This window comes from Fundulus heteroclitus, chromosome 5 (genome assembly GCF_011125445.2).
Source record: "Fundulus heteroclitus isolate FHET01 chromosome 5, MU-UCD_Fhet_4.1, whole genome shotgun sequence".
NCBI lineage: Eukaryota > Metazoa > Chordata > Actinopteri > Cyprinodontiformes > Fundulidae > Fundulus > Fundulus heteroclitus.
In genome coordinates, this window is record NC_046365.1 from 26572842 (window position 1) to 26599571 (window position 26730).

At 42.9% G+C, this 26730-nt stretch overlaps 1 protein-coding gene across 5 annotated transcripts in view; it reads left to right on the forward strand.

Moving 5' to 3' along the window:
- Positions 1 to 26122, forward strand: part of crebbpa (CREB binding protein a) — a 56039-nt gene extending 29917 nt beyond the window's left edge. Inside the window, exons 5-30 of one of the 5 annotated variants that reach the window (XM_036137312.1) lie at positions 767 to 1033; positions 3969 to 4068; positions 4197 to 4334; positions 4489 to 4606; positions 4759 to 4930; positions 5091 to 5153; positions 6068 to 6180; positions 7443 to 7649; positions 7920 to 8228; positions 8560 to 8712; positions 10322 to 10493; positions 11890 to 12008; positions 12124 to 12363; positions 13810 to 13898; positions 14709 to 14789; positions 15095 to 15151; positions 16416 to 16493; positions 16596 to 16663; positions 16960 to 17110; positions 17447 to 17593; positions 18530 to 18643; positions 18738 to 18903; positions 19014 to 19181; positions 20653 to 20814; positions 22051 to 22332; positions 22441 to 26122. In XM_036137312.1, the coding sequence (XP_035993205.1) occupies positions 767 to 1033; positions 3969 to 4068; positions 4197 to 4334; positions 4489 to 4606; positions 4759 to 4930; positions 5091 to 5153; positions 6068 to 6180; positions 7443 to 7649; positions 7920 to 8228; positions 8560 to 8712; positions 10322 to 10493; positions 11890 to 12008; positions 12124 to 12363; positions 13810 to 13898; positions 14709 to 14789; positions 15095 to 15151; positions 16416 to 16493; positions 16596 to 16663; positions 16960 to 17110; positions 17447 to 17593; positions 18530 to 18643; positions 18738 to 18903; positions 19014 to 19181; positions 20653 to 20814; positions 22051 to 22332; positions 22441 to 24708 (6002 nt within the window). In that variant the 3' untranslated portion in view covers positions 24709 to 26122. The remainder of the gene's footprint in view (positions 1 to 766; positions 1034 to 3968; positions 4069 to 4196; positions 4335 to 4488; positions 4607 to 4758; positions 4931 to 5090; positions 5154 to 6067; positions 6181 to 7442; positions 7650 to 7919; positions 8229 to 8559; positions 8713 to 10321; positions 10494 to 11889; positions 12009 to 12123; positions 12364 to 13809; positions 13899 to 14708; positions 14790 to 15094; positions 15152 to 16415; positions 16494 to 16595; positions 16664 to 16959; positions 17111 to 17446; positions 17594 to 18529; positions 18644 to 18737; positions 18904 to 19013; positions 19182 to 20652; positions 20815 to 22050; positions 22333 to 22440) is intronic. The other 4 variants (XM_036137313.1, XM_036137315.1, XM_036137314.1 and 1 more) reach the window with 4 other exon arrangements.
- The last annotated feature ends 608 nt before the right edge of the window (positions 26123 to 26730 follow it).

The window sequence follows — 26730 nt, forward strand, 5'->3', positions numbered from 1 at the left end:
ACATCTGGGATTACTGAGAAAAAAAAAGACTATATCAATAGTTATAGAATATTATGTTGGTGTCTCCCGCTCTTGAAGCCCAAAGTCACGGCTGTAACGACTCATAGTGACCTACTGCGAGAATAGAGTCCCTTTTGGGTTCCAGTGGAAAGTTGCAGATATGATAAAAGCATATCGCTGAGCAGGACCGTTTCTCTTTCAAGTTTTTTACAACTTTAAAGCCAAAACCAAAACAAGTCTAACACAGTTCGTGCCCTAAGATGCATCTCTTTCTGTTTTGTGTTTAAGTCTCTCTTGTAAATGTTTCTGTATTATTTTCTGACCTATTATTATATAGTTGGATAAACTATCTTTATTTTGTTTCCACGCTTTAGTCTGTTAGTCAGCATCCTTCCAGTGTCGAACTGTCTCTCCATGGCTTGCTTGTAGGAGAAGATAATTTGTCTTTGAGCTTCTTGTATAAAGATGTGCTTTGAATTTTCTGCTTATTTCCTCTTTTCTAGCGTCGAGTTGAGATTGAGAACCTTTTAATCTAGTTTGGCTCTAAAGAATTATCCCAAAATGATCCGAATCTTCTCTCCCCTCATGGATTTTTGTTTTGTTTCTACATTTATTTTTATTTGAAATTAATTCACTGCTAATACTCTTTGATGTCATGTCCAAACTTTGTCACAGTTTAAATGGGTTAATGAAAGTTTTTGATTAATTTCATGTTTAGTTGTATAATTAGAAACTTTTGGACTAACTTCTCTCCCCTTCTCCTCAGCTCTGCTGAGTTCCCCAAATGCAGGCCTCCAGAACCCCATGTCCTCTGTTGGCATGGGCCAGCCCAGTGCACCCACTATCAATACCTCAGCCCCCATAGACCCCAGCTCCATGCAGAGAGCCTACGCAGCACTCGGTCTGCCCTACAGCAGCCAGGCCGCTGGACAAGCTACAGCCCAGCAGGCCGCAGGAACGACGACCGGAGCCCAGAACTCCCAGGCCCAGCAACAACAGCTTCCTCAGCAGATGAGACCCATCGGCGCCATTGGTAACGTCAGCCAGGCATAAGTTAGAAGAGGGGAAAAAATAAAACGTCTCAATGAGCACCAGAAATGCACCAACACGGTTTTATGCCTTGCTAATTTTAGATCACCGATTTTGTAAAACTCTCAATTGCTAATACAAATTTTAGAGTAATCGGATTCCTTGTTTAATTCCTATAAATAACAGTATTAATGTTTTCCGCATTCTGGATAAGTCTAAAACTTTATTCACAAGATGTTTATTCTAAAGTAAAACGCATTTTCATTAACAGCTCAAGGCTGCATTCCTGGAAATGTACTAAAGCAGGAAAATCCTGCAAGGTATTATGGGACTCTAGTGTTTGTATAAAGAAAACCTGACTAACTTTACTCTTTTACAGCCCACTAGCATTTATACATGTTTTTTTTACTACTTTTCTGCAGGATCATTTCAAAATAAATAATAGTGAGATCCAACTTAATATTTGAGAGGAAAAAAAACATAATTCAACAGCCTGAGATGTGGGATTATCGATTGATCGATTGATTGATTTATTGTAACTATAGTGGAACCTTGGAAAACCTTTCTGTAATCTATCATTAGGGATCTATATTAGGACCAGAGATGATGTCACACTGTGTGTAAGTGGGATTGGTCCGGCACACAGCTCTCCAGATTAAAGGGATTTCACTAATATTTTAAAGGTGCCACGAGATCACTGTAGAAACTATTTCATGGCAGGCCGGATTTCCCTCCTCAGTAAAATGTCTGGGTACGGTAATGATATGTAGCTGCACCTAGTTGACTTCACTCTGATTGGCTACAACGAAGTTGTGAAAACCAGTCAAACGCGCCGCCACACGCCCTCGTCCCCTCCGTCCACACCCAGCACTGCAGCCGAGAGCTCGCTGCCCTGCTGCTTCAGACAGTGCTCATACGTCTTATCAGACAAACGGGATTTAGAAATGAAATAAACGTACGGGTAATGGCAGCGTTGTGGTCGCCACCTCCAGTGTTGATACAGAAGTTTTTTCTCAAAATCAGTTTTTGAAAACGTTGAGGAAACGGCTTCGGTGAAGTGCGCTGAACATATGGACACAACAGTCTCGTCTTGGACAGCAGCGAAGTTAGTTTTAGGTTGGACGTTGGATATTTTTGCTCTGCGGGCAGACGAGAGAGCTCGAACAGGAGGCTGACGTCGGTGAAGCCACGGGGCGGAGTGTCCAATATCCAATCTAAACTATCTTCACCGCGGTTCAACTTGGGGTTGTAATAGTGTGGCACATTTCCATAAATTAACTTTAGCCACTCTGACTCTCTCACTCTTCAAGAGTAAGAGGAAACTTCCTTTGTACATAACCTTTTTAGTAGCCTTCCTCCTCTCAAGTGGAGCAGTCGGGCATGCTAGCGCGACTCACAGCGTTAAACGAGCCGACGGATGTGTCAGCTGGGGGGAGTAGGGAGAGGGGAAGGCCGATTGCTTGATGGTGTGCTCTGTTTGGAGAATATGAATTAACGTAGAAAGATGAACTGTTTTCTGGTCTGATCATCTTTGAGTGAAGAAACAAAGCTGGCCGCCAATGAGCAGGTCCTTTGGTACCCGCTCAAGGTTTACACGGCCCAACAGATCATATTATACACCCAAAACCACAGAAAAATAACATTTGCTGTCATGGTCCATTTAAAGCAATGAAAACATTACAGAGTTAACATAATTGCTAATGTATGACGTATTAGCAATTAATGCTAATGCTCAACACCTGTCTGTTTCCTAAATAGTAAGTAAATACTAAGTAAAATAGTGAGTAAAACCGTACCTCCACCGTCCAAAAGATTGCCAATATTTCCTAATCCAGCATGACGGAGCCTAAAATAATAAAAAGAGCAAGTTTTCTGTGCCCATTTAGGCTTCCTGTTATCTTAAAACATCTTTTCTGTTTATCTGTGTCAGTGTAATTCTGCTATTGTACCCGTAGGGAAGTTTTCCTGGTGTCCAGGTGAAACCCATCACAGAGCCAATCATCCTACAACATTGGCAAAGAGTTGTACAGTTAACAAAAAAGTTGTTCCAGGTGACCCCAAAGGGTTAAAAAAAAAAGTTACATGACAAAGCATTCACACCCAATCACATTTTGAATTTATCTGAATATTGGCTTGAGTATTAAAATATTTTTTCCTTCCTTTTTCCTTCCATCGGCCTGTCTGTGCCGGGAGATTTAGGTTTAAGTTGAGTAGCACCCTGAAGGAAATTTAAAGTTCAGTCCAAAAACTAAAAAGTACTTCTTTATTTTTAAAGCCCCTAACAAGAGCTTTGTGCTTCTTCTTCTGGCTTCTTTTTGAGTCTTCTTCCCTCAGTGACGACTTCCACACGAAGGGTGTCTGTTCGTTATGGTGCAAAACGGATCTAAAAACAAGTAAAATGTTCTTAAAGTTAGTCTATTTGTCCTTGATTTGAGCCATTAAATAAAATTATCTGTCAATGGAATGAGTATATTTACCCCTAAAATAAGACAATTAGACATCCTGCACTTGAAATGGGATGATTGAGATGAATTGTTCCTATTTTAAATGAAAAAAATCTTATTCCATTGGCAAATAGTCTTATTTACCTGCTCAAATCAAGGACAAATACACTTTAATCTTAATAAAATTTAAGAAAATTTTACTTATTTTTAGTTCCATTTTTGCAGTCTCTAGCTGGTGCGTCTCTGAGTGTTCATAAGTAACCTGGGCCGTTTTAAAATAAAACCTATACAGCAACCTATAGAACCCTTTCCATCCTTCCTGTTGGTTCTTTACAAATAAAATAAGATTTAGTTTTTAAATATTTATTAAATCCATGCGAAACGTATCTGATAATGAAATACACCTTAAAATGAGAAAGATATTTAATAAAATGTTCAAACATATGTCCTAGCTGGAGCTCGATTTTTGAGTGTGTTTTATTTCTGCCCGCACAGGGAACCAGTTGCCTCTTGGCGGCGGGACGATGGGCGTGACGACGTCAGAACAGGCAAACCTGCACACAGACTCCCTTTCCAACACGCTCAACACTAACAAGTCAGTCCCCCCGCCTCCTTCAATTAAAAACCCAATTTGACGTCGCTTCTCGGTGCGGCTATGCTGTCGCGTTACTCCACTTACTAAAAGCAACTCATGTACCGATTTCTTTGCCGTCCCACCTCCAGTCAGCTGCTGTCAGACGGCTCTGCTGTGGGCCAGATGGGAAGCCTGCCCACAGCAGCCCCCGTCTCCTCCACCGGCGCCCGGAAGGCCTGGCATGAGCACGTCACTCAGGACCTGCGCAATCACCTCGTACACAAACTGTAAGTGTAGGCTTCGTCAAAAAAAAAAAAAAAAAAAAACCTGCCTGTTGTCCATGGGCAGCCGCCTCCCCTCTAATGATGGAGGATTTATGGATGCAGCGGTAGGAATCGGCAGAAATGGTCGTCTGTTTAAATGCTGCGTTTTATGCTGCAGAGTACAAGCCATATTCCCTACCCCTGACCCGGCTGCTTTGAAGGACAGGCGGATGGAAAATCTGGTGGCCTATGCCAGAAAAGTTGAGGGGGACATGTATGAGTCGGCCAACAGCCGGGTAAGATGGCTAAACCAGTGCCTGACTTAAACTATGTAAATTCAATGAATATGTACTGGAAAAGATCTAAAAAAAAAAAGAATGGTAAAAAAAAATCACAGCACCCTGACAGCTTGTTATTTAAAAAAAAAAAATGTTTTTGTTGCTTTCAGGATGAGTATTATCACTTCTTAGCTGAGAAAATTTACAAAATCCAGAAAGAACTGGAAGAGAAGAGGCGTTCAAGGCTCCAGAAGCAGATCATCAGCCAGACACCTATGGCTGCCCAGGGGGCGCAGCAGCCTGGCCTCCCCCAGGCCAACGCCTTGGGCCCGAGGCCACAGAGTGAGTACAGCTCCACACCACGGCGGTCCTGCTGCTGGAGCTAATACCCATGCGGGCCTCATTGGTCTGAAAGTGGAGAAGCTTACCTTTTATATTTTGAATCATATGTGAATTATCGAATATATTCGTTTAATTATTTACCATTCTGCTTGTTTCACAGACGGACCCGTTTCCCTCCCGAACATGCCAAATCAGATCATGAATCGCATTCAGGTTCCCCAAGGTAGAGATTTCATGTCAAAGATGCGCTCACAAGTCAAATTAAAAGAAAAAACGTTGTCAGACAGTAAATAGAAACAGTTGTCTTAAAAAATCTTTATAAAAAATCTTTTTCTCATTTTCTATTTAGTAGAATAATTACCTTTTGTTTTTATCTTCTGCCACAAAACTGAGATTGTCATTTTTGACACATTGCATATTCAATCTCTACTATGTGATGATAAACCATCGTGGCAACAAAACAAAAACCCAATATGTTGGAAACTTGTGTCAATACTGGGAAATTTTATTCTAATTTCTGTCTTGAATGTGTTTAGTGAAGACTGATGCACTACAAAAACCGAACTAAAAATAAGTAAAACTTTCTTAAAATTGGTTTATTTGTCCTTGATTTGACCAGGTAAATAAGATTATCTGCCAATAGAATAAGATTTTTTTACTTGAAATAAGATAATGCAGATGAGTTCTTCCTATTTTAAGTGCAGAATATCTAATTATCTTATTATAGGGGTCAAAATACTCATTCCATTGGCAGATAATCTTATTTAACTGCTCAAATCAAGGACAAATACACTAATTTTTAAAAACATTTTACTTATTTTTAGAGCTGTTTTTGCAATGTGAACAGGAATGTATTAAGAGATGTTAAAACATGAAGGTGTGAAGAAATAAAAGCAGCGTCCTCCTTTAGGCTCCCTGAAGCTGTTAAACTGAACTCACTGGATGCGTTTAAAGTCACTTCAGGGTTTTAGTTTGTGAATTGAGCAAAACCAGGAAAGAGTGCACCAACTTCCTCTGTCATGTCGACTTTTCTGTGCTTTCCTGTTACTGAACATTTTGCTTGATTCTATTTTTTTAATTATTATTATTATTATTTTTTTTTATTTTTTATTTTTTTTGTGGGGGGTGGTGTTCCAGGTATGCCCCAGTTCAACCACATGACCCTGCCCCACCCCCAGTCGTCGATGGGACCCCGAGCAGCTTCTCCTATGACCCAGCCGCAGCAAATGAACATAAGCTCCGTCCCTGCGGTAAGAATGTCGCCTGAACCAAGTTTGATTTCAGACGAGCTTAGTTTAACCTAAAAAGATAAACCTGTGGGACATAAATAACTTTAAATGGTAAGTTTGGTGACATTTTCTGTGGTTGGTATCGCCATCTTGAAATTTAGTTCAGCATTCATCCATCAGTTCATTGTTTTTTTTTATTATTTTTTTTATTATTATTAAAATATAAGGTGCAACTCACTCCAAACCACATAAACTGCATTCGGATGTTGATTTATTCTTATACAATTTGAATTGTTAGGTAATGCATGCACTCAAGCACCTCATTCAGGGAGTGTATATTTGTCCAACACATTTTATAAATAACTAATAATAAAAGCCAGGACTACTTGTTTCTTTTATATTCGTATTTTGATTACATTTGCGTTTAGTTTCAGGCTTTTAAATTTGTGTGTTTTTCTCCTCTGCTTTATTTATTTTATGTTAGTAAGTCTTGTGTTTGTTTTTTTGGGGTTTTGACAACCCCACAATTGTCAAAAAGATGCAATAGGAATTAGGGGTGTGCAAAATAATCGTCATGACGATGCATCGCGATTCTAATTTTCGCGATCTACTGCATCGATTCTTGATGCCAAGTATCAATTATTAATTTAAAAAAATTAATAAATAAAATTGCATGAATGGTTGGCGAACACCAGCCAAAAACAAGTGGAATACAACTTAATTGGTTTAAAGAACCACTGGGGCCATGTAAACGGCACTGATTATCCTTATTTAGTTATTTTAAGTTTTATAAATCCTAAGCACTTTTTGTCAGTGTGTCCACTCCAGTAACAGTAATATTTGTTTTCATGGCAATACCTCCTTCAATAAATACAGCTATGTATGAATTCAGTTGCTTTCAGTTATGTATCAATTGAAGACACAATCCAGATCATACACAGCCAGTCAGCCACTGGTAATGCCTGTTTTTTTTTCTAACAGTGTTCAGTGAAAATATCGCAATGCATCGCAATAATTCAAGTATCGCGATGCACTGTGATAGAATCGGATCGTGGCATGTGAATCGTGATTTGAATCGAATCATGACTTCTTTGGCAATACCCACCCCTAATAGGAATAATGATTGATTATTATATGTTTGTATAGATTTGTGACACCAAATTCCGTCGACATTTTATCTCAAATTAAATCTGCGGTTGACGTGTCTGGGTGTTTGTTTTGGCGACGCTCCTGATGCGCTGTAAAGTTTCTGTGCGTCACGATGGGGTTCTCTCGCTCTGCAGATGGGGATGTCTCCCTCCAGGATGCCCCAGGCTCAGGGCATGATGCCGGGCCACAGCAACATGGTGGGCCAGACGCCCAGCCAGGGCCAGTTCCTGCCCCAGACCCAGTTCACGCCCGGATCCGGCGCCGTGTCCGTGTCCAGCGCCATGAATGTTACGGTGGGTCCCGGCATGGGCCAGCCGCAGGCTCAGGCGCCTGTCACCCAGGTGAGACGCCGGGGGTGTGGAGCTGTAGTAAACCAAGCTGCGGGACTGATCTCATGACTAATTTGACATTCTCACAAAGTCATGTTAATTTCAAGTTATTCCCAGAAGTACATGAACTAATTGCTTTTTTTTTTTTAATTGATCATGCCGATCCCAGTGCGCTCTCTAAACCCTGAATTGTTTGCGGTGTTGTCCGTCTGACCTGTTATCGTGCGTTTGGCCGCTTATCTCGTGTTTTTGTCCGCCTGCTCCTTGTGTCCTTTTCTCCAGCAGCAGCAGCAAGCCAACGCTAATCTCCCCATGAACGCACTGGGGCCCCCGCTGGGCCCTCAGCTAGCCTCCTCCCAAACCCCCTTGCACTCCACGCCTCCGCCCACTGCTTCCTCGGCCTCCGCGGCTGGGGCGGCCACTAACCTGCCGCACCCCCAGTCCTCCTCCAGCCGCAGCTCCACCCCCACCCTCCCCGGCCCGGCCCCGGCCCAGGGGGCCACCCCGCCCTGCCCCTCTCAGCCCCAACCCCAGCCGGAGCTCCCAGCGGCGGCGCAGACGCAGCCCCTGCCTCAGCCCCCTACCACGCCGGTGAGACCGAGTCCCTCAGCATGCCGTCAAATTTTGACACCCCCCCCCCCCCTCCCCTCCTCTCTGTGCAGACTTCCACCCCTCTGATTAGCATCTACCCACCCATCCCATTCACATCCACCTTTCTGATAACTGCATCCTCACCTATAGCCACCATCACAAAGGGAATGTCACACATTTTCTACTCGGGGAGGCAGCAACACAGGAGGGTTGTTTATGTGTCATCAGCCCTGCATGCAGAAAAATGGGATGGGGGGGGGGCGGGTAGAGACTGTTATCAAGAACTTCATATTTAACCTTCGTCTCCTATCTTTTTTTTTTTGTGTCCCAGCTCTCGCAGCCAGGGGCCAGTCTGGATAACCGAGTGCCCACGCCTGCCTCGGCCGCCAGCGCCGACCTGCCGGCCCAGGAGGTCAAAGCGGAGACGCAGACCGACCAGCAGGAGTTTGAAGCCGCCGGTGGGAAGATTGAACCCAAGACTGAGGTGGGTGCGACCGGCCCGCCGAGTCACATCACGAGTCTGTTAGGTCACTATCAGCCATCCATCCATTTTCTAACACGTCTATCCCTATTGGATGGCCGAGAGGGCGGGGTCCACCCTGGACAGGTCCCCAGTCTATCGCTGGACAGGACAAGGAACCGTTCTCACACACCTAAGGAGAATTTAATTAACCTAACAGATGTTTTTGGACTGTGGGAGGAAGCCGGTCAGGGAGAGTTGAACCCAGGACCTTCTTGCTGCATGGCTACAGCTCTACCCACTGCGCCACTGTGCAGCTCTCTAATAACTTCTTTTCTCTTTTTTTTCTCCCTCACCTGAATTATCTTTAGACAGATTTTTTTTTTTGCTAAATCTAAATGCTGATTTTTTTGCCTCCGAAATGAGAGTTTTATGCAATACGCTACTAGATCCAGGGTTCCCGCGGATCCTTAAAAAGTCTTAAAAGGCATTGAATTCTGTAATATAGGACTAAGGCCTTAATTAGCATTAAAATGTCTTAAATCAGTCTTTCTTAGGTCTTAAAATTGTTACCAGGTCATAAATAGGATTTTATTTTTGTAATCCTTACCAAACAGTAAAATAATTGACACAATTATAATTTTTTAAATTTACCAAACGGCTCAATGTAACCGTTATTGGTTCCGGCCCGATAGGGAACCAATAAAAACTGTTGCGGCCGGACCATAGCTGTGAAAAAGAGTTGCCACTGGTTATGTTGTGGTTTTTAAAACTGATTTATAGTTTATTTTAGTAGGGAACAAAACAAAGTTTGTGAATTCAGTTCAGTAGTTGTTAAAAATGTATCTGTAATTTGTGTGTTTTTTAGCTTTCTTCCTATATGGAATGTTTTTCAAAATTTTAAACATGTCTACTGGGCCAGAAGGTAATGGTTTATGTTAAAATAAACATTTGGGTAAAGTTGTCGCAACCAAGTTTATCTTGTTTATCGTGAAGTTGGTCTTAACTTTTTATTTCAAGTGGCATTAAAAAGTCTTAAAAAGTCTTGAATTTAACTTGCCTTACGCTGTAGGAACCCTGTAGATCTATAATGGTCATTGCTCAAAGGGTGTCGGGTTATGGTCGTCATCCTCCATCAGCTTGGATGATTAGTGTTCCTCTGTACACACAAAGCTGCAGACCTCGCAGCAAATCCTCCCTTCCTTTCCTTTATTTGGGCTTCACAACATTAAACATGCAATGTTATTAAATATTGCTAACACCGTAACGATTATGATTAGAGCAGATTTCTCCTCTTTTTCTGTTCCATCATTCCAATATTCCCAACTCTCTCTGTGCGCTTTGATCTACATCAGGTGGAATCATCAAAGGCAGTAAAATCCATTCAATTTGACAAATAATCTTATTGGACTGCAGGGTTTGACTTCATGGCAACTCAAATATAAAAACCTACCAATGTGTCCGAGCATTCCTGTGCAGATGCTGGGTTTTGTGCATGTACACAGCCGGGTTTGTGTCTCAACGTTTGCTGTACTTTTACATGTTTCTAAATCATTCTGCATTTGTTTCACAAATGCGCTTTTAATTTCTCTAAAACCAGGCCCTGGTAGGATAATTATTCTCTTAATTACAGGCTGAGAACGACTCTGCCTCAGCTGTGGTGAAGAAAGAGGAGTCGGAAGAAAAGCCGGAGCCAATGGAGGTGGAGGAGAAAAAGCCGGAAATGAAGACGGAACCCAAAGAAGAGGAGGAGAATGGCACTAATGGCACCAGCTCCTCGTCTCCTCCCCAGTCACGGCGGAAAAGTGAGTCTCTGGTTCACGGAGCTCTGAGAAGCCGTTTACTCCAGCTAGGGCTCGCCTGCTCCAGATCTGTACTCATGTTCCAGCTCCTAAAATGATCTCATGGAGGAACAGCCAGAGCGCTCTCAGTGGTGTCTGAAGACACTCAGAGAGAAGACCCTTAAAAAAATACAAGAACACACTGTGGGGTGTGGGGGGGGGGGGATGAAAGTGCTGTGCAGGTGTTAATAGGTAATAAGGCGTGTTCAGATAAAAATAAATTGGTCAAGCTGAAATACCACACAACAATTGAAGAGAAGCTAAAAAGTTTGCAGCTAGTCTTTAGCATCTGATGTAGGGCTGAACGATTATCATGTCTTTTTAAACATATACAAACTACAAATCAATTTGTTTCCTCGCTGTGCAGATTAGTTGCTAAAACAACCCGCAGCATCTAAACTCAGAGCAGAAATGATTGCGTTCTGCCTACAATATATTTCAACCAAAATTGCAATTTTGACTTTTCTCTGCATTAACCACAAGCAACAAAAATGCCCTCTAAATAAAGATGTTTGTAAACAAGGACTATTTAAAACAAGAACTTTTAATGTTTCTATTAATCAGAATATTATTCAAGAGAACAGCTTTTAATTAACTTGGACATCAATCGTTGTTGAACATAAAGTGCAATTAAGTCTATGTATTAAACTGATTGATCAGAACTTAATGCTATGTATGATTATATAAACTCTAAAACAAGTAATAAAGTTAGATTATCTCACTGCTGCAACCCTCTTCCCTTCCATGTGGAGGCAAATCCACTTTAAACATTTTACCGACACCTAAAGGACGCGTCTGATTCACTAATTGTTACATAGCCAAAAATTGCAGACCTCTGCGATTTGGAAATTGCGTTTTTTTAAATCGCAATTATATTAAAAATGCGATTAATTGTGCAGCCCTAATCTGATGCATTTAAATATTTGTAGAAAAGAGGCGCACAAATGGCAGTCAGTTTACAGAACAATGTAAAAAAATTAAAATAAAGAAGCTATTTGCATAAATGTATCAAACCCTCTACGAGAAAATAGACGCGTTATAGACAAGTGAAATAGTTTGACCTTTATGTTTATGATGAATAAACGCCCTCATCACTCTGGGTTTATCCAGTGCTGGTTTTAGAGCCCATGAGTTGACTAGTATGACTAGTTTAAAAACAAACATCGTTGTATTTTAGCTCTTAAACAATATTTTGACGATCACAGTCCCAGTTACAGGCCTATTATGTTCGACACCAGACTGGACTTATACTCAGTGGTATAAAATGAAGATTTTATCCTCCTTTAGATTGTAATCCCGTGTATCTTAACTTGCCTGTTTTCTGCATAACTTAGTGTGCCTCCTCTTTGTTTGTTTTCAGTATTCAAGCCTGAGGAGTTGCGGCAGGCGTTGATGCCGACTCTGGAGTCTCTGTACCGGCAGGACCCGGAATCGTTGCCGTTCAGACAGCCGGTGGACCCCATGCTCCTCGGTATCCCGGTACGCATCACAGCGTCTCCCGCCGGCTTCAAACAACAGCTCAGACACTGAGAACCTGTGGCTGAGTTAGCGGACACACCGGCTCACTGTACCATATTTATATACGTTTCCCTAGGACTACTTCGATATCGTTAAGAACCCCATAGACCTGTCCACCATAAAGCGTAAGCTGGACACGGGCCAGTACCAGGAGCCCTGGCAGTACGTGGATGACGTGTGGCTGATGTTCAACAACGCCTGGCTTTACAACCGCAAGACGTCCCGCGTCTACAAGTACTGCTCCAAGCTGGCCGAGGTCTTCGAGTCCGAGATCGACCCCGTCATGCAGAGTCTGGGCTACTGCTGCGGGAGGAAGGTGAGACGGACACGCCCAAAACCGGCAGGCTAAATGTGAAGCAGAGCTGGAGTATGATTTCTCTTTGGTGTTTTAATTCATACTTTCTTCAATATTGTTGTTTTCTATTAACTTAAGAAGCTTCCTGTCATTCCAACAGGATCTTTCTTCATATTATTCCTGGAGAATAGGGATGTCTCAATCTGATTTTAACATTTTTGTTTGTCTCCAATACCAACCCGAGTTTAGGCCCCAGCATTAGCTGATGCTGATACATTTAGGGTATTAATGTTAAAGTGGAGGTTTACATTTCATCAGCATTACCTCATTCACACCAGACAAGAATGTTTCTGACCCCGCTGTGTTACTTTCTATAGCAGGGTTCCCACGGATCCTTAAAAAGTCATAAAAGGCATTGAATTCTGTATTATAAAACTAAGGCCTTAATTGGCATTAAAATGTCTTAAATTAGTCGTTCTTAGGTCTTAAAATTGTTACTAGGTCATAAATAGGATGTTATTTTTGTAATCCTTACCAAACGGTAAAATAATTGACACAATTATATTTTTTAATTTACCGAACGGCTCAATGTAACCATTATTGGTTCCTTTCCGATAGCGGAACCAATAAAAACTGTTGCGGCCGGATCATAGCTGAGAAAAAGAGTTGGCACTGGTTATGTTGTGGTTTTTAAAACTGATTTATAGTTTATCTTAGAAGGAAACAAAACAAAGTTTGTGAATTCAGTTCAGTAGTTGTTAAAAATGTATCTGTAAGTTGTGTGTGTTTTTTAGCTTTCTTCCTATATGGAATGTTTTTCAAAATGTTAAACATGTCTACTGGGCCAGAAGGTAATGGTTTATGTTAAAATAAACATTTGGGTGAAGTTGTCACAACCAGGTTTATCTTATTTATCGTCAAGTTGGTCTTAACTTTTTATTTCAAGTGGCATTAAAAAGGTCTTAAAAAGTCTTGAATTTCACTTGCCTTATGCTGTAGGAACACTGTGTAGAACCTTCTTAAAAAGCGGCTCCGCTCCAGGGTTATATTCGTCTTTTCTGTTTTAGAGAACTACAAAGGTGAGCACCAGCCCGTCTTACTGTATTGCAGGTTTTTGACGCCGTTTGTTTAAAAATGCGTTGATCCACACCCCCCGTATGAAATATCCATCTTGGATTTTCCCCGCACTGCAGTGCGTGTTGCTTTATTTCCTCTGTGCTTTTGTTGAGGATTATTTATGCAGCTTAAATAGTTGTTGATATGCGGGGCTGTTTTTTTTTTTTTCCAGCGTTATTGGTCGTTGTAGAGCTCTCTGATTGGATGGAGAGCTTCTCGTTAGGTTTTAAAAAAAAACCCTAGCTGAAGATGAGTTAAAGGTTGCGAGCAATAAGTTGAATGATCAAAACATTTCTTCTGCTTCTAATTGAAAGTTTTCGCTGATTTTCACCCACTCATTGTTTTCCGCAGTACGAGTTCTCCCCTCAAACTCTCTGTTGCTATGGCAAGCAGCTCTGCACCATACCTACTGGAGGAACTTACTACAGCTACCAAAACAGGTACGTCTGCACAGGTTTGGTTTTATTTATTTTTTTATATTTGTGAGTCTCAAATCTAAGCGGTTTGAGGGGGGGGGATCCTCATTTGCATGCCCAGCTGTTTTTACTGTGTGTACAACAGATTTGAGGCATTTACCAGCGTTGCCCGTCCCCTGCAGCAGGGTTCTGTTCATCGGCGGCGGCTCTGATCCACGTAGGACCGTTATATCAGCGGCTACAGCTTAAATGGTTAAACTTCCCCGTCCCGAAGCCGCACGGCGTTGTAAAATGTTTGTTCTAGCATTTATTAACTGCCAAACTTCCAGGATCGTGACAAAAAGGGAAATGCTTTATGCCCAAAGATAATTGTGCAACAATCTGCAGAGGGACTGAAATTACGGTGCCTCCATTCTCTCAAAAAAGATGATCTTATTTTAAGGCCACAAGCGGCTTCGCCCATCATTACCTGCTGCCTGGCAGCTGAAATGTGGCGTTTTATTGGGTTTTTTCCTCCCCCTGCTGTATGGATAGTGCAACTGCAAGCTTGTTCCCCCCCCCCTCACTTACACAAGGCACTCAGAGCGTGCAGCATTAGAGAGAGACGCTATCAGACTGTGGCAGCACAGCTCATTTACACTCTCAATGGGAGCGCTAGGATTCCCTGCCGTCTGTTAGAAAACATAAAAACACGCTGCAGTTTGTCGGCGAGCCGCAAACAAGTAGCGTAACGTCAGCTCATCGGGTCCAAAGTCGTACGTCTCACACGACAACCTTTTTAGTTTGAATTGAGAGCATTGAGTGTGTTTTTTTTTTTTTTTTTTTTTTTTCCAGGTATCATTTCTGTGAAAAATGCTTCAATGAGATCCAGGGAGACAGCGTGACGTTAGGAGACGATCCGGCACAGCCGCAGACGTAAGTCAATGGAGCAGCGAGGAACGCTAAATTAATTCACACACCTAATCTCTCAGAATAGCAGTCATGTTGGTTATAAACACAGCACTCCTTAAGATTATATTTTAATTTTTTTTGCCTTTTTTAAATAAACTAGTGTATTCATCTCAATGCAAAATCGTTTTAATTAAGTACTGTGGAAACGTTCCTTTAAACAAGTGAATTATTTATATTTACTAAATTATTTCTTTGTATTCAAACTTTAGTAACACACTTCCTATAATGATGATTATTTTTCTTTCTCGTTTATTTTTGTGCCGCTTCAGAATGATATCAAAAGACCAGTTTGAGCGCAAGAAGAATGACGTTCTCGACCCCGAACCGTAAGTAAAGAAAATGCCGTCTAAGCAAAACAGCTTTCTGAATGCGGAAACAATCGGTGCTAAATGTTTTTGTTACATTATTCACTGCTGGCTCCTTCACCAGAGGAAAGTGCATGTTTTGGAGCCTTATTTATAATTTATTTTTTAATTTCCCATCATTTTTATGGAACTGTATTTCAGTGGTTACTGCAGCTATTAATAAAGCTTATGTGCTGTTGATGTTGCCAGACTTGGATAGAAAAAATTGAGTCACGGGTTAAAGAACAGCAATTATAGCAATAAAGAAGCAAATTATATGCAAGATGTTAAGTTGTCGTAAAAGGTTATTTTTTTAAACTCAACAGGTGTTTTGACCATGTGTTCTTAAATGGCTTTTATTACAATTAAGCCACATTTTCCTAACCCTTGGTCACTCTTTGTTAGCCTTTAGCATTGCTAAAGGTATACATCAGGCACTAAGGGCAGTGAGAATCTGTCCATGATCGGAACGTAAAGTTAAAATGTAATATTTGACCAATTTTTGTGGCCAAGCAGTCATTTCTTTTAAATACAGCATTGCACACTGACATGGGTGACTTGTACAGCTAACGTTTTGTGCTCTGCTTTGGTTTTTCCTTATGCGTGTGACCCCCCCCTGAATAACAGTGCCAGAGACTGGCGAGCCCATTTTGCTCAGCAGGATTTTTTTTTTTTTGTGGAATTAGAGATTAAAGTCATAAAATTATGAGAATAAAGTAACATTTTAGTAATATTTAGTAAGGAAATGCTAAATCTTTTCATCACATCGGCATGAAATCGTCTCGTGGCCCAAACCCCTACTTTGGGAACCTTATTTGCAAGGTAGCAAACTTGCATTAATTTTGTCCACAGACAGTTTGGCTTCAGTGACTTTGCTGCCATTAAACATAAAGTCAGCCGATGGCCCGCGGTCCTCCGCAGTTGGAACCGTTTTAAATCGAATCTTGGAGCAAACCCGCCCAGAAACAAACTGAAGTGTCTCAATCCTTTGTGTGTGTTTTTTTATTATTATTAATAAACTTTACCACCATAAAAATATTTTAAATCAGCACCTTTCATTCTTGCTAAGGTGAAGCTGTTTGCATGATGATACAAAGGCTCATGTTTTGTCGATAAACAAAACATGTTGAAATGTGCTAAATCTATCTAGAACCACCTGTTAAAAAAAAAAAAAACTTGATCTTTAATCTGAAATCCTGCCAGTAATGATTGTTAATCTCCTGATTGTATTTTTGTCCCCCTCCAGGTTTGTTGAATGTAAAGACTGTGGACGCAAAATGCACCAGATCTGTGTTTTACACTACGAGGTCATTTGGCCGTCAGGGTGAGATCTTCTTTCACGGACGTTCTTGCTGCAGATGTTTGTATTTAAATCACTCATTTGTGTTCAGATAAGCAACAGTGGAATCTCTCTCAATGTGTTCAGATTCATCTGTGACAACTGTTTGAAGAAGAGTGGGAAATCACGGAAGGAGAACAAGTTCACCGCTAAAAGTCAGTACTCCCAGTGCGGAGCTCCTTTTACCCAGCTGTCAAGTTTTTGTGCTCTTTTATTAAGATAATTGTCGTTTAATTTGCAGTAATCTTATTGAACCCCACAGACCGCCTTGTAATAGTTGTGGGCTCTGGATCCCACATCAGCACCATCACATCATTGTGCTGCTTTTAATGGGAATGCAAATGTTGTTTGAAGTCTTGATGAAATTCCTGCTTTCCTTGTAACCCGGACTTGTGTCAAAGTTTGTTGGTTTTAAAGTTTTTTTCCCCTCGAATGTGCCGCTCCGCTTTAGGGCTGCAGTCGACGCGACTGGGAATGTACATAGAGGACCGTGTGAATAAATACTTGAAGAGGCAGAACCACCCAGAGGCCGGGGAAGTGTTTGTGCGAGTGGTGGCGAGCTCCGACAAAACAGTCGAAGTTAAACCCGGCATGAAAGCCAGGTAAGCTCAGAACGGCTCGACTAATTTAGACCGTGGTCTCGGGTTTTCGTCTGAAAACATCTTGTTAAAGACTAACTCAGAGCACTGCGTATTCATGGAGGGAAAATTACTAATTGCAAAACTTTTTAATAAATGGAAATCATTTGCAATATTTTGCCTTTACTTTGACTCCTCAAAAAGAAAATCCAGTGCAGCAGTTTGCCTTTAAAAGTCATCTGAATAATATTTTACCTGTAATTTAATCCCAGTATAATTTCACTCTGAGACACTCACAGCTCTGTGGTAAATTTTAATACCTTTCTTTTTCTTTTTTTTTTGTCCTTTTCATGACAACAGGTTTGTGGACACGGGTGAGATGCCCGATACGTTTCCCTACAGAACCAAAGCACTTTTTGCGTTTGAGGAGATTGATGGTGTTGATGTTTGCTTCTTTGGCATGCACGTGCAGGAGTACGGCTCCGAATGCCCATTTCCTAACACTAGGTTGGTCTGTTTGTGTATATTGATATATCTTAATTAATTACAGTATCATCCAATGATTGATGTTTCTCCAAGTCAGTTCAAACGGTAAAATGTACTTAGATCCGTTACAATCAGAGTAATACATTTCAAGCTTTTCTTTGCTAATTTCCACCATTGTAACTTACCTGCTAATGAAAACTCAAAGCTTCGGTTTCTCAAAAAAGGTTGGATATTACATATAAAAGAAGGCTTTTTAATACAGAAATGTTGTGTTTTGGCCTACGCAGTCGAGGTCGTTCAGTTAAAAATGGAAAATTTAGTGGAAGGAAAAGCGTATTTGGCAGATGTAGAAAAGCAGGGTGTAGGGGAAGATCCGCAGGCTGTGGACTGTTGCTGGTGTCGGGGCTTCGGGGGCCAAAACGCACAGCTGTTCATGTCGAACCGTTCCAGAACCAGAGACTTCAAAAGCATCTTAGCTGGTTTACAGAGAGAAAAGGCTGGACTGTTGCTCAGTGGTCCGAAAAATGCTGTTTTCAGATGGAAAAAAAGTTTTTTTTTCATTTGGAAACCTGGGCTTCCTGAACCACAGGCTGCTGGCCACGCCTCATCGATGCAGTAATTCACGCAGGAGGAGCTCAGACCAAGTTTTAAGAACATATACAGTACAGTTCATGGATTTACTCTTCTGCAGGCAGATTTTTCTGTGTCAGAAATGCTTTTTATTGGTCTTGGGTAATATTCAAATTTTCTGAGAAACTGAATTTTGGGTTTTTATTATCTAGAACCTGCTCTGGGAAATCAGTCTATATTATGAATTCTACTTTTTCAATTGAATTACTGAAGTAAATGGTAATTGATGGTGTAGTTTGAGACACACTTCCAATAGTTTGACCACATGAAGGTAAAATAATCAGTTTTTCATGATCTTTAACATTTACGTCCTCTGAATCTTTGCAGACGGGTCTACATATCGTACCTTGACAGTATTCACTTCTTCAGACCCAGAATTCTACGAACAGCGGTGTACCATGAGATTCTTATAGGCTATCTTGAGTATGTAAAAAAACTCGGGTAAGTCTTACACTTTCATAAAAAAAAAAAAAAAAACATCCTTTAAACCCAGGTCGTTGAGCCGAAGTGAACTGTTGTCCGTGTGGTTCTGAAGTTACACCCAGGGCCACATCTGGGCTTGTCCGCCCAGCGAAGGAGATGACTACATCTTCCACTGCCATCCTCCTGAACAGAAGATCCCCAAGCCTAAGAGACTGCAGGAGTGGTACAGGAAGATGCTGGACAAGGCCTTCGCTGAGAGGATCTTGCACGACTACAAGGTAGGTAAAAAAAAAAAAGGGCCGTTCTTAAAGAGGAGGACAACTCTTGGCAAGAATACTTTGTTTTAAATCATTTAATTAATATCTGGTGTGAAACTTCTTTTCTTCAGGACATCTTCAAACAGGCGACCGAGGACCGACTGACCAGCGCCAATGAGCTGCCGTACTTTGAAGGCGACTTCTGGCCCAACGTGTTGGAGGAGAGCATCAAGGAGCTGGAGCAGGAGGAGGAGGAGAGGAAGAAGGAGGAGAACACCGCTGCCACCGAAACTCCAGAGGTATTCTTCCATACTATAGTTTTGTGAGAAACTCTATTTGAATCTTAAAGGGAGCTATAAGTTAGATATTTCCTGTAAAATAAACCTAAATCATTCACCTTTCTCACCCGGGATGGACGTAATATTCCTTATAAACATTCGATCCTCTCCATCAACAATGTCTTAGTCACGCTTTTCTCCTTTCAAACTGAGAAGTATGGGCCGGTGTAGGTACCAGATTGACTCGGGTCCTGCCCCTTCTGATGACGTCACTATACATGGTTGGTTTAACGTTTGCTCAATTGCGCAAAATATTGAAATTGGTCTGGACAACTTACTAAAGTAATTATAGCGGGGTGTAGGTTTTATTCGAGAGCGGGATTGCGTTTGTAAATAGACAATTTTACGAAGAAATTCGCCATTGTCCCTGCGCCTCCCGATGACGTCACCTTATGGCAACACCAGTCAAACAAACTACATTGAGCCCGCGGTCTGCATTTGTAACAAATCAATTTTGTTAAGTTAATTTAGCGGTTTCTTTTTTCTCAAAAGCTTGAACAATGTACCAAATACCACAATAAAAAAATAATCAAATTCATCACAATCTCATCTGGAATAATAAAAAAAGACGTGATCAGAAAGAACAACATCAGTACAAAAAGGAGGAATGAACGTTTTGATTTTAAAGTGATGAATGCCGTGATAAAATTTAGTTTGGCTGCTGAATTTTATTAAAAATGAAATTAGTTTATGGTTTAGTTTCCCTTCACAACTTAAAAAAAATTGGAGGAATGAAATCTCTCTAAGGTTGTAACTTTGATCCGGCAAAATTACATTGCAAAATGATGTTAAAAGTTTTCATACCTTGACTAATTTACGGGAAAATAAATAACCATAAATTAACAAAATACAATTGATTTGTAAATGGAGACTGCGGGCGCAATGTAGTGTGTTTGAGATGAGTTGCCATATGTTGAAGTCTTCGAGAAGCGCAGACCCCGCCCCGAGTCGATCTGGTACCTACACCGGAACTACTTCAGTTCTGAGTGTAGACCGTGTTTACTTCCTGGTTCCTCAGCCAATCATATTAGAGTTCCCAGGGTTCCCAACACAGAGCGCAGCATTTGGTGTTTTATGTTGGCAAAAGAGCAGCAGCCTGCTAACGTGGAAGCCAGTAAGAGAAATAGAAGAGAATAGATCATCATAGATCTATCCCGTGTAAGTAAAAATAAAATAAAAAAAACGACATATTAGATTGTTGTGATTGGTGAGCTGCTGTACCCATTTGAGCCATAAGGTGTCAGTATTACTTATAGCTCCTTTAAACTGATGTTTCAAATTGATTACATATTCTTGAGTCTTAGGTAAAGATACTACAAGACCAGCCTTTATCCACATGTTAATCCAGGGAGCTCGATAACCAACACAGCAGTAGTTGTATGGAGATGTCTGACTCAAAGGTTTCGTTCATGTCTAACCTTGTGTCCTTCAGGGTACACCAAGTGACAGCAAAAACGCCAAGAAGAAGAACAACAAGAAGACGAATAAGAACAAGAGCAGCGTGAGCCGAGCCAACAAGAAGAAGCCCGGGATGCCCAACGTGGCGAATGATCTGTCGCAGAAGCTGTACGCCACCATGGAGAAGCACAAAGAGGTCCGATCATCTGGCTTTCTTAAAATGTTTTCTTTCACAGAAATCTGCTTACGGTTTATAGACCTAATATGTGATGGAAAAGCAAAAACCACACAGAGGTAGATTACCGCTGCTCAGAGTTGATGGGGAGATGGATGGAGCTAAATGCTGGGCTATTCGAGAAGGAAAACCTGTTAGAGGTACAAAAGCCCTGAAACTGGGGCAGAGGCTCACCGAGCAGGACGACGACCATGAACATACGGCCAGAGATTAAATGGAAATGTTTAGATCGAAGCACGTTTATGTGTTAGAATGAATCCAGTCAAAGGCCAGACCTCAAAGCCAAATTACTGTTTAGATGCTCTCCATCCAATCAGAGATTTCTGGCTCTGGATGTACAAAGCTGCTAGAGATTTGACCCCAAAATGCTTAGAAGCTGTAACTGCTTGGTAGTTTTACCGAGTTTTTAATCCAGGGCTATCCGTTTTCTTCTACTTCACAATTATGCTCTATGTTTGCTTGGTCTACCGCTCACAAAATTAACAATTAAGTGAAGTTTGTGGATGTAATGTAGCAAAATAATAAAAAATTAGCATGAATATTTAAAAATAAAGTAATTTTATAAGAATAAAAACAGTGTCTTAAGGACATTCCATAAAATTAGATGTAGGTATTTAATCTTAACACATTGATTTATCGCAGAGACACGTAGAATTGGTTTAAGGACGTATAAACCAGCTAAAGCTTTTTTTCCCCTCCTATATCTTAAATATAGTTGCTGCTCTATAAATTGGAATTTCATCAATAGGTTGATTTGTTTCGGTTATTCAACTTAAAAGCTGAATCGTATACTTAGATTTGTTTCTGTAATCCTTTTTTTTTTTTCCAACAAGAATGTCCTCCTGCTAATGAAAACCCAACGTTAAGTTTTTCAGAAAATATGGTTACAAGATCCATTAAAAAGGCTTTTTTTATTTTTTTGATGAGGGTTAGCATATTAACAGAAAGTTTAGTGGAAGGAAAAAATGTGCTTTATGGATGTCATAACTTATCGCTTTATTAAAACTGTTTTTCTGTGACGTTTTAGTGCTTTTTTAGTTACTGAAATGAACTTTCTGAAATATAAAAAAATGCTAATTTATTGTTAAAAACTTGCACTGAAAAGGGCACCAAGGCTGTTCTCCAGCTCTGACGGACACGGTACCGTTTCACGTTGCCTCCTTTTTCTTCACGGACTTATTTTTTTCCCCGCTTCAGGTGTTCTTTGTGATCCATCTGCACGCGGGCCCCATGGCCAACACCCTGCCTCCCATCGTCGACCCGGACCCCCTGATCTCCTGCGACCTGATGGACGGCCGCGACGCCTTCCTGACGCTGGCGAGGGACAAACACTGGGAGTTCAGCTCCCTGCGGAGGTGCATGTGGAGCACCATGTGCATGCTGGTGGAGCTGCACAACCAGGGACAGGATCGCTTCGTCTACACGTGCAACGAGTGCAAGCACCACGTGGAGACGCGCTGGCACTGCACTGTTTGTGAGGTGGGTGTTTCCAAAAAAAAAAACAAAAAAAAAAAAAAACGTGATTTGCATGCAGAATTCTGCCAGATGTTGATTCTCTTTACCTATTTATTTTCTTCTTTGCTCCAGGACTTTGATCTGTGCATCAGTTGCTATAACACGAAGGGCCACGAGCACCAGATGGTGAAGTGGGGTCTCGGTCTGGACGATGACAACAACAGCCAAAGCGGCGAAGCCTCCAAGAGCCCGCAGGAAAGCAGGCGCCTCAGCATCCAACGCTGCATCCAGTCTTTGGTGCACGCCTGTCAGTGCCGCAACGCCAACTGCTCTCTACCGTCCTGCCAGAAGATGAAGAGGGTGGTGCAGCACACCAAGGGCTGCAAGCGCAAAACCAACGGCGGCTGCCCCGTGTGCAAGCAGCTCATCGCTCTGTGCTGCTACCACGCGAAGCACTGTCAGGAGAACAAGTGTCCCGTCCCGTTCTGCCTGAACATCAAGCACAAGCTGCGCCAGCAGCAGCTGCAGCACAGGCTCCAGCAGGCCCAGCTGATGAGGAGGAGGATGGCCACCATGCAGGGCAGGACCATGCCCCTACCGTCCCCGCCGGCCTCCGCCGCTCCCAGCACTCCCACCTCCCACCCCCAGCCCAACACTCCTCAGACGCCCCAGCAGCCGCTGCCCAACCAGCCGCAGACCCCCGGCTCCGCCGCCGTCATGTCCCCCGCCTTCCCGAGCGCCGCCCGTCCCGGACCGCCTCAGGCCAACGTCTCCCAGGGCAAGCCGGGGCCCCAGGCGTCCCCCCTGCATCAGCAGCAGTCCCCCCTCCCCCAGCCACCCCAGCAGCGACAGCAGCAGGCTCCTCTCGCCGCGATCAAGATGGCACACCACATAGAGATGATGGCGCAGGCCCAGCAGAACCAGCAGAACTACAGGGTCAACATGAACGGCTTGCCCATGAACCCCCAGCAGCCGCAGCAGCGCATGGCCGGCCCTATGCCTCAGACCATGCAGATGGTGCAAGGACCCCGTGGGCCTCAGGTCATGCAGCCGGCCCCGGGGCAGTGGCCTGCAGCGGCGGGTCCCATGCCGGCGGCGCCGAATCAACAGCCGGGCGTCGTTCCAAACCAGACCCCGCAGCAGACCATGACCATTCAGCGGACCATGATGGCGCCCGGGCAACAAGGTCAGCAGGGTCAGAGGATGCTGATACCACAGCAAGCGGGTCCTCGGCCTCAGACTCCCCAGAGAACAGGTACTATACCCCCCAACGCTCTTCAAGACCTCCTCCGCACCCTGAAGTCTCCCAGCTCACCTCAGCAACAGCAGCAAGTCCTCAACATCCTGAAGTCGAACCCTCAGCTAATGGCAGCTTTCATCAAACAGCGAACAGCCAAGTACCACGCCAGCCAGCCGCAGCAGCAGCCGCAGCAGGCCGGCCAGCCGCAGCAGCAGCAGCCCAGCATGCCGACCATGCAGACCATGGCCATGCCGGGCGGGCCGGTGCAGAGGGCCGCCATGCCGCCTCAGCAGCCCCAGCAGCCGCCTGTGCAGGGCATGGCTCAGCTGAGTCCAGGGCAGCTGATGAATGCAGCACACAGCGCCAACCCGCAGATCCAGGAGCTCTACCGCCGCCAGCTGTTGCGACAACAGCAGCAGCAGCAACAACAGCAGCAGCAGCAACAACAACAACAGCCGCAGCAACAGCAGCAGCAAGCAGTGATGCCCCAGGCCCACCTCGGTCAGTTTCCTGCTCAACCGCAGGGCACGCCCGCCATGTACTCCCACCTCCGCATGCAGCAGCAGCAGCAGCAGATCACCATGCAGGCGGGCGGCGGAGCAGCCGGTGTCCCCATGGGTCAGCTGCCACCGATGGCTCAGATGGCCCAGTCCGGCATGGGCTTGGACTCCGCCCAGAACTTACTGCACCAACGGCTGCTTCCCCAGCAGCAGGCCGTCCTCAAGCAGCAGATGGGCTCCCCGGCCCACCCGAGCCCCATGAGCCCCCAGACCCACCTATTGACTGGCCAGGCGCAGGGCGCGGCGCACCACCCGAACCAGTCGGGATTGGCCAACGCCCTCGGCAACCAGGTCCGCTCCCCCGCGCCCGTCCAGTCGCCCTGCCCGCCCCCGCAGCCCCCACATTCCAGCCCGTCGCCGCAGGTGCAGACCCAACCGCAGCCCTCGCCCCAGCACCCGTCCCTGCCCCTGTCGGGCTCCCCCCACCCGGTGCTGGGCGGCCCGCTGCAGGCGCTGGACCAGGGACACTTGGGAACGCCGGAGCAAAGCGCCATGCTACCGCAGCTTAACACGCCCAACAGAGGAGCGCTGAGCAACGACTTGGGGTTGGTGGGAGACGCGACGGGGGACACGCTGGAGAAGTTTGTGGAGGGATTGTAGCATTTTTTTTTTTTTTTTTAAACTGGGAGCAAACAAACTCTCACAGTTTCTCCCCAGTTTTCCTCCCAGACTCTTGACCTCATTGGAGGGCTTCGTTTGTTCTTTCTAAGATTGAGAACGTTCTTTTTTTTGTTTTTTGTTTTGTACTGACATGTAAAAAGTTTCAATTGTGGGTGGGGCGGGGCGGGGTGGGGGGGAGGGGCAGAAGCAAAAAAAAAAAAAAAAAAAAAACACAGTCAAGAAAAAACTCTTCTCGGGAATGTAATAGTTTCCTAAACCCCAGACGTCGGGGTTTTTTTCTTCCTTAAGATGTTGAGGGATTTGCAAGTTTCTTCTTAAAGTGAAATTAAATCACAAAGAATATATTTTTGGTTGAGACCAAATGTGTTCAGTACTCAGTTTATTTTCGTTTGTGGTATAGTTTCATGCCTTTTCATTTTTTTTTCTCTTTTTTTTTTTTTTTTAAGAAAATGTACAATTGCATTATATCATTCATATCTTTATTTTGTACTTTTTTTTTTTTTTTTGGAAAGAAATGTAATGCGTTTTTGTGTTTAAAAACTGTAAAATATTTTTGTCTGGCATCCGGGGCGGGTGTGTGTGTGTGTGTGTGTGTGTGTGTTTTGAGAGCGAGCCGTCGCCCCTGGCAGTTGTAATCTAGTATTGTACCATTACTGCGAGACGATGCGTTCAGGGACGGCAGCCGCTCCCATCGTTTCGTTTTCTCCTTCCGTTGCGTGCGCGTTCTATGAAGAGCACTCGGTCGTATTAAGGTTAGGAGCCGGGCCTGCAGCGGGGCCGCATGAAGACACTGACACAGACCCACACAGTCACTAATAGGAAGGGTTTTCACCGAGGACTGCAAATCTCAATTTGGAAAAAAACAAACAAAAAAAACATTAATTTCTTCTGCTGGTGTAGAAAGTTGTTGGTTTTGACTTAAAAAGAATTTGTCATACCTTCTATTTTTATTTTTTTTTCTTTGTCACACCAAATGTAAAGTGTAAAGAGAGCGTGAGAAAGAGACCAGCCCCCTAAGCTGAGGTGGAATGAGAAACGGGTTGTTTGTAGAAAACGATCTCAGATGATTCCCGAGAGCCCGACGTTTTTTTACACTAAAGTTGTGTGCTTTCAAGGGGAGAAGGGCAACATTTGAGATCCGCCGCAAAGGAAAACTAATTGTCACCAACCTTTTTGTTCCTCTCACAAACACTTGAATTCGGGGGGGGATTTGCTTTTTCTCCTATTGTAAATCAAGCTATTAAGCAGAATACTATAAATATAAGGAAGAGAGAATGAGATCACTGTATAAACTAGTAAAAGATTCATTTCTTACTTATATACCATATTGTTAAATAAACTGTGTGCAACAGAAGAACGTCAGTACTCTGTTGACTGAATGAGGCAATACTTTTACTGTTGGTGTGTGTCTTTCATTTCTGCAGAACTTTTGGGTACCGGCCTGTTTTAGTACCAGGCTCTAGTACTACGGTGATACTAGGCAAGGCAAATTTATTTATTTATATAGCACAATTCAGTACAGAGACAATGCAAAGTGCTTTACATGATTAAAATATAGGAAAATAAAACAGAATATAAGCAAGTAGGAATAAAATGTAGAAACAAAATAGAACATCAATAAACAGTTTGAACTAATGCTGTTTCAGTAGAACAGTTTAACTAGAACAGTCAAAAGCAATCCTAAACAAATGTGTTTTTAATCTTGATTTAAAAGAACTCAGGTTTTCAGCACTTTTACAGTTTTCTGGAAGTTTGTTCCAGATAAGTGGAGCGTAGGAACTAAATGCTGCTTCTATTATTGCATCCCTTCCTACTCCCATCCAGTAACAGAGTATTTCATACTTTAGTACTTAACCAGAGCCATTTCTGCCCTCGGTCCAGCTAAACAAATTATTTAGAACCACAAAAGTTACACATCTCTTTGAAACAAGAGCTTATTATAGTATACTTAAGGAAATTTGTTTACATTTTTCTTTTATTTAAAGATTAACAGTTTTAATT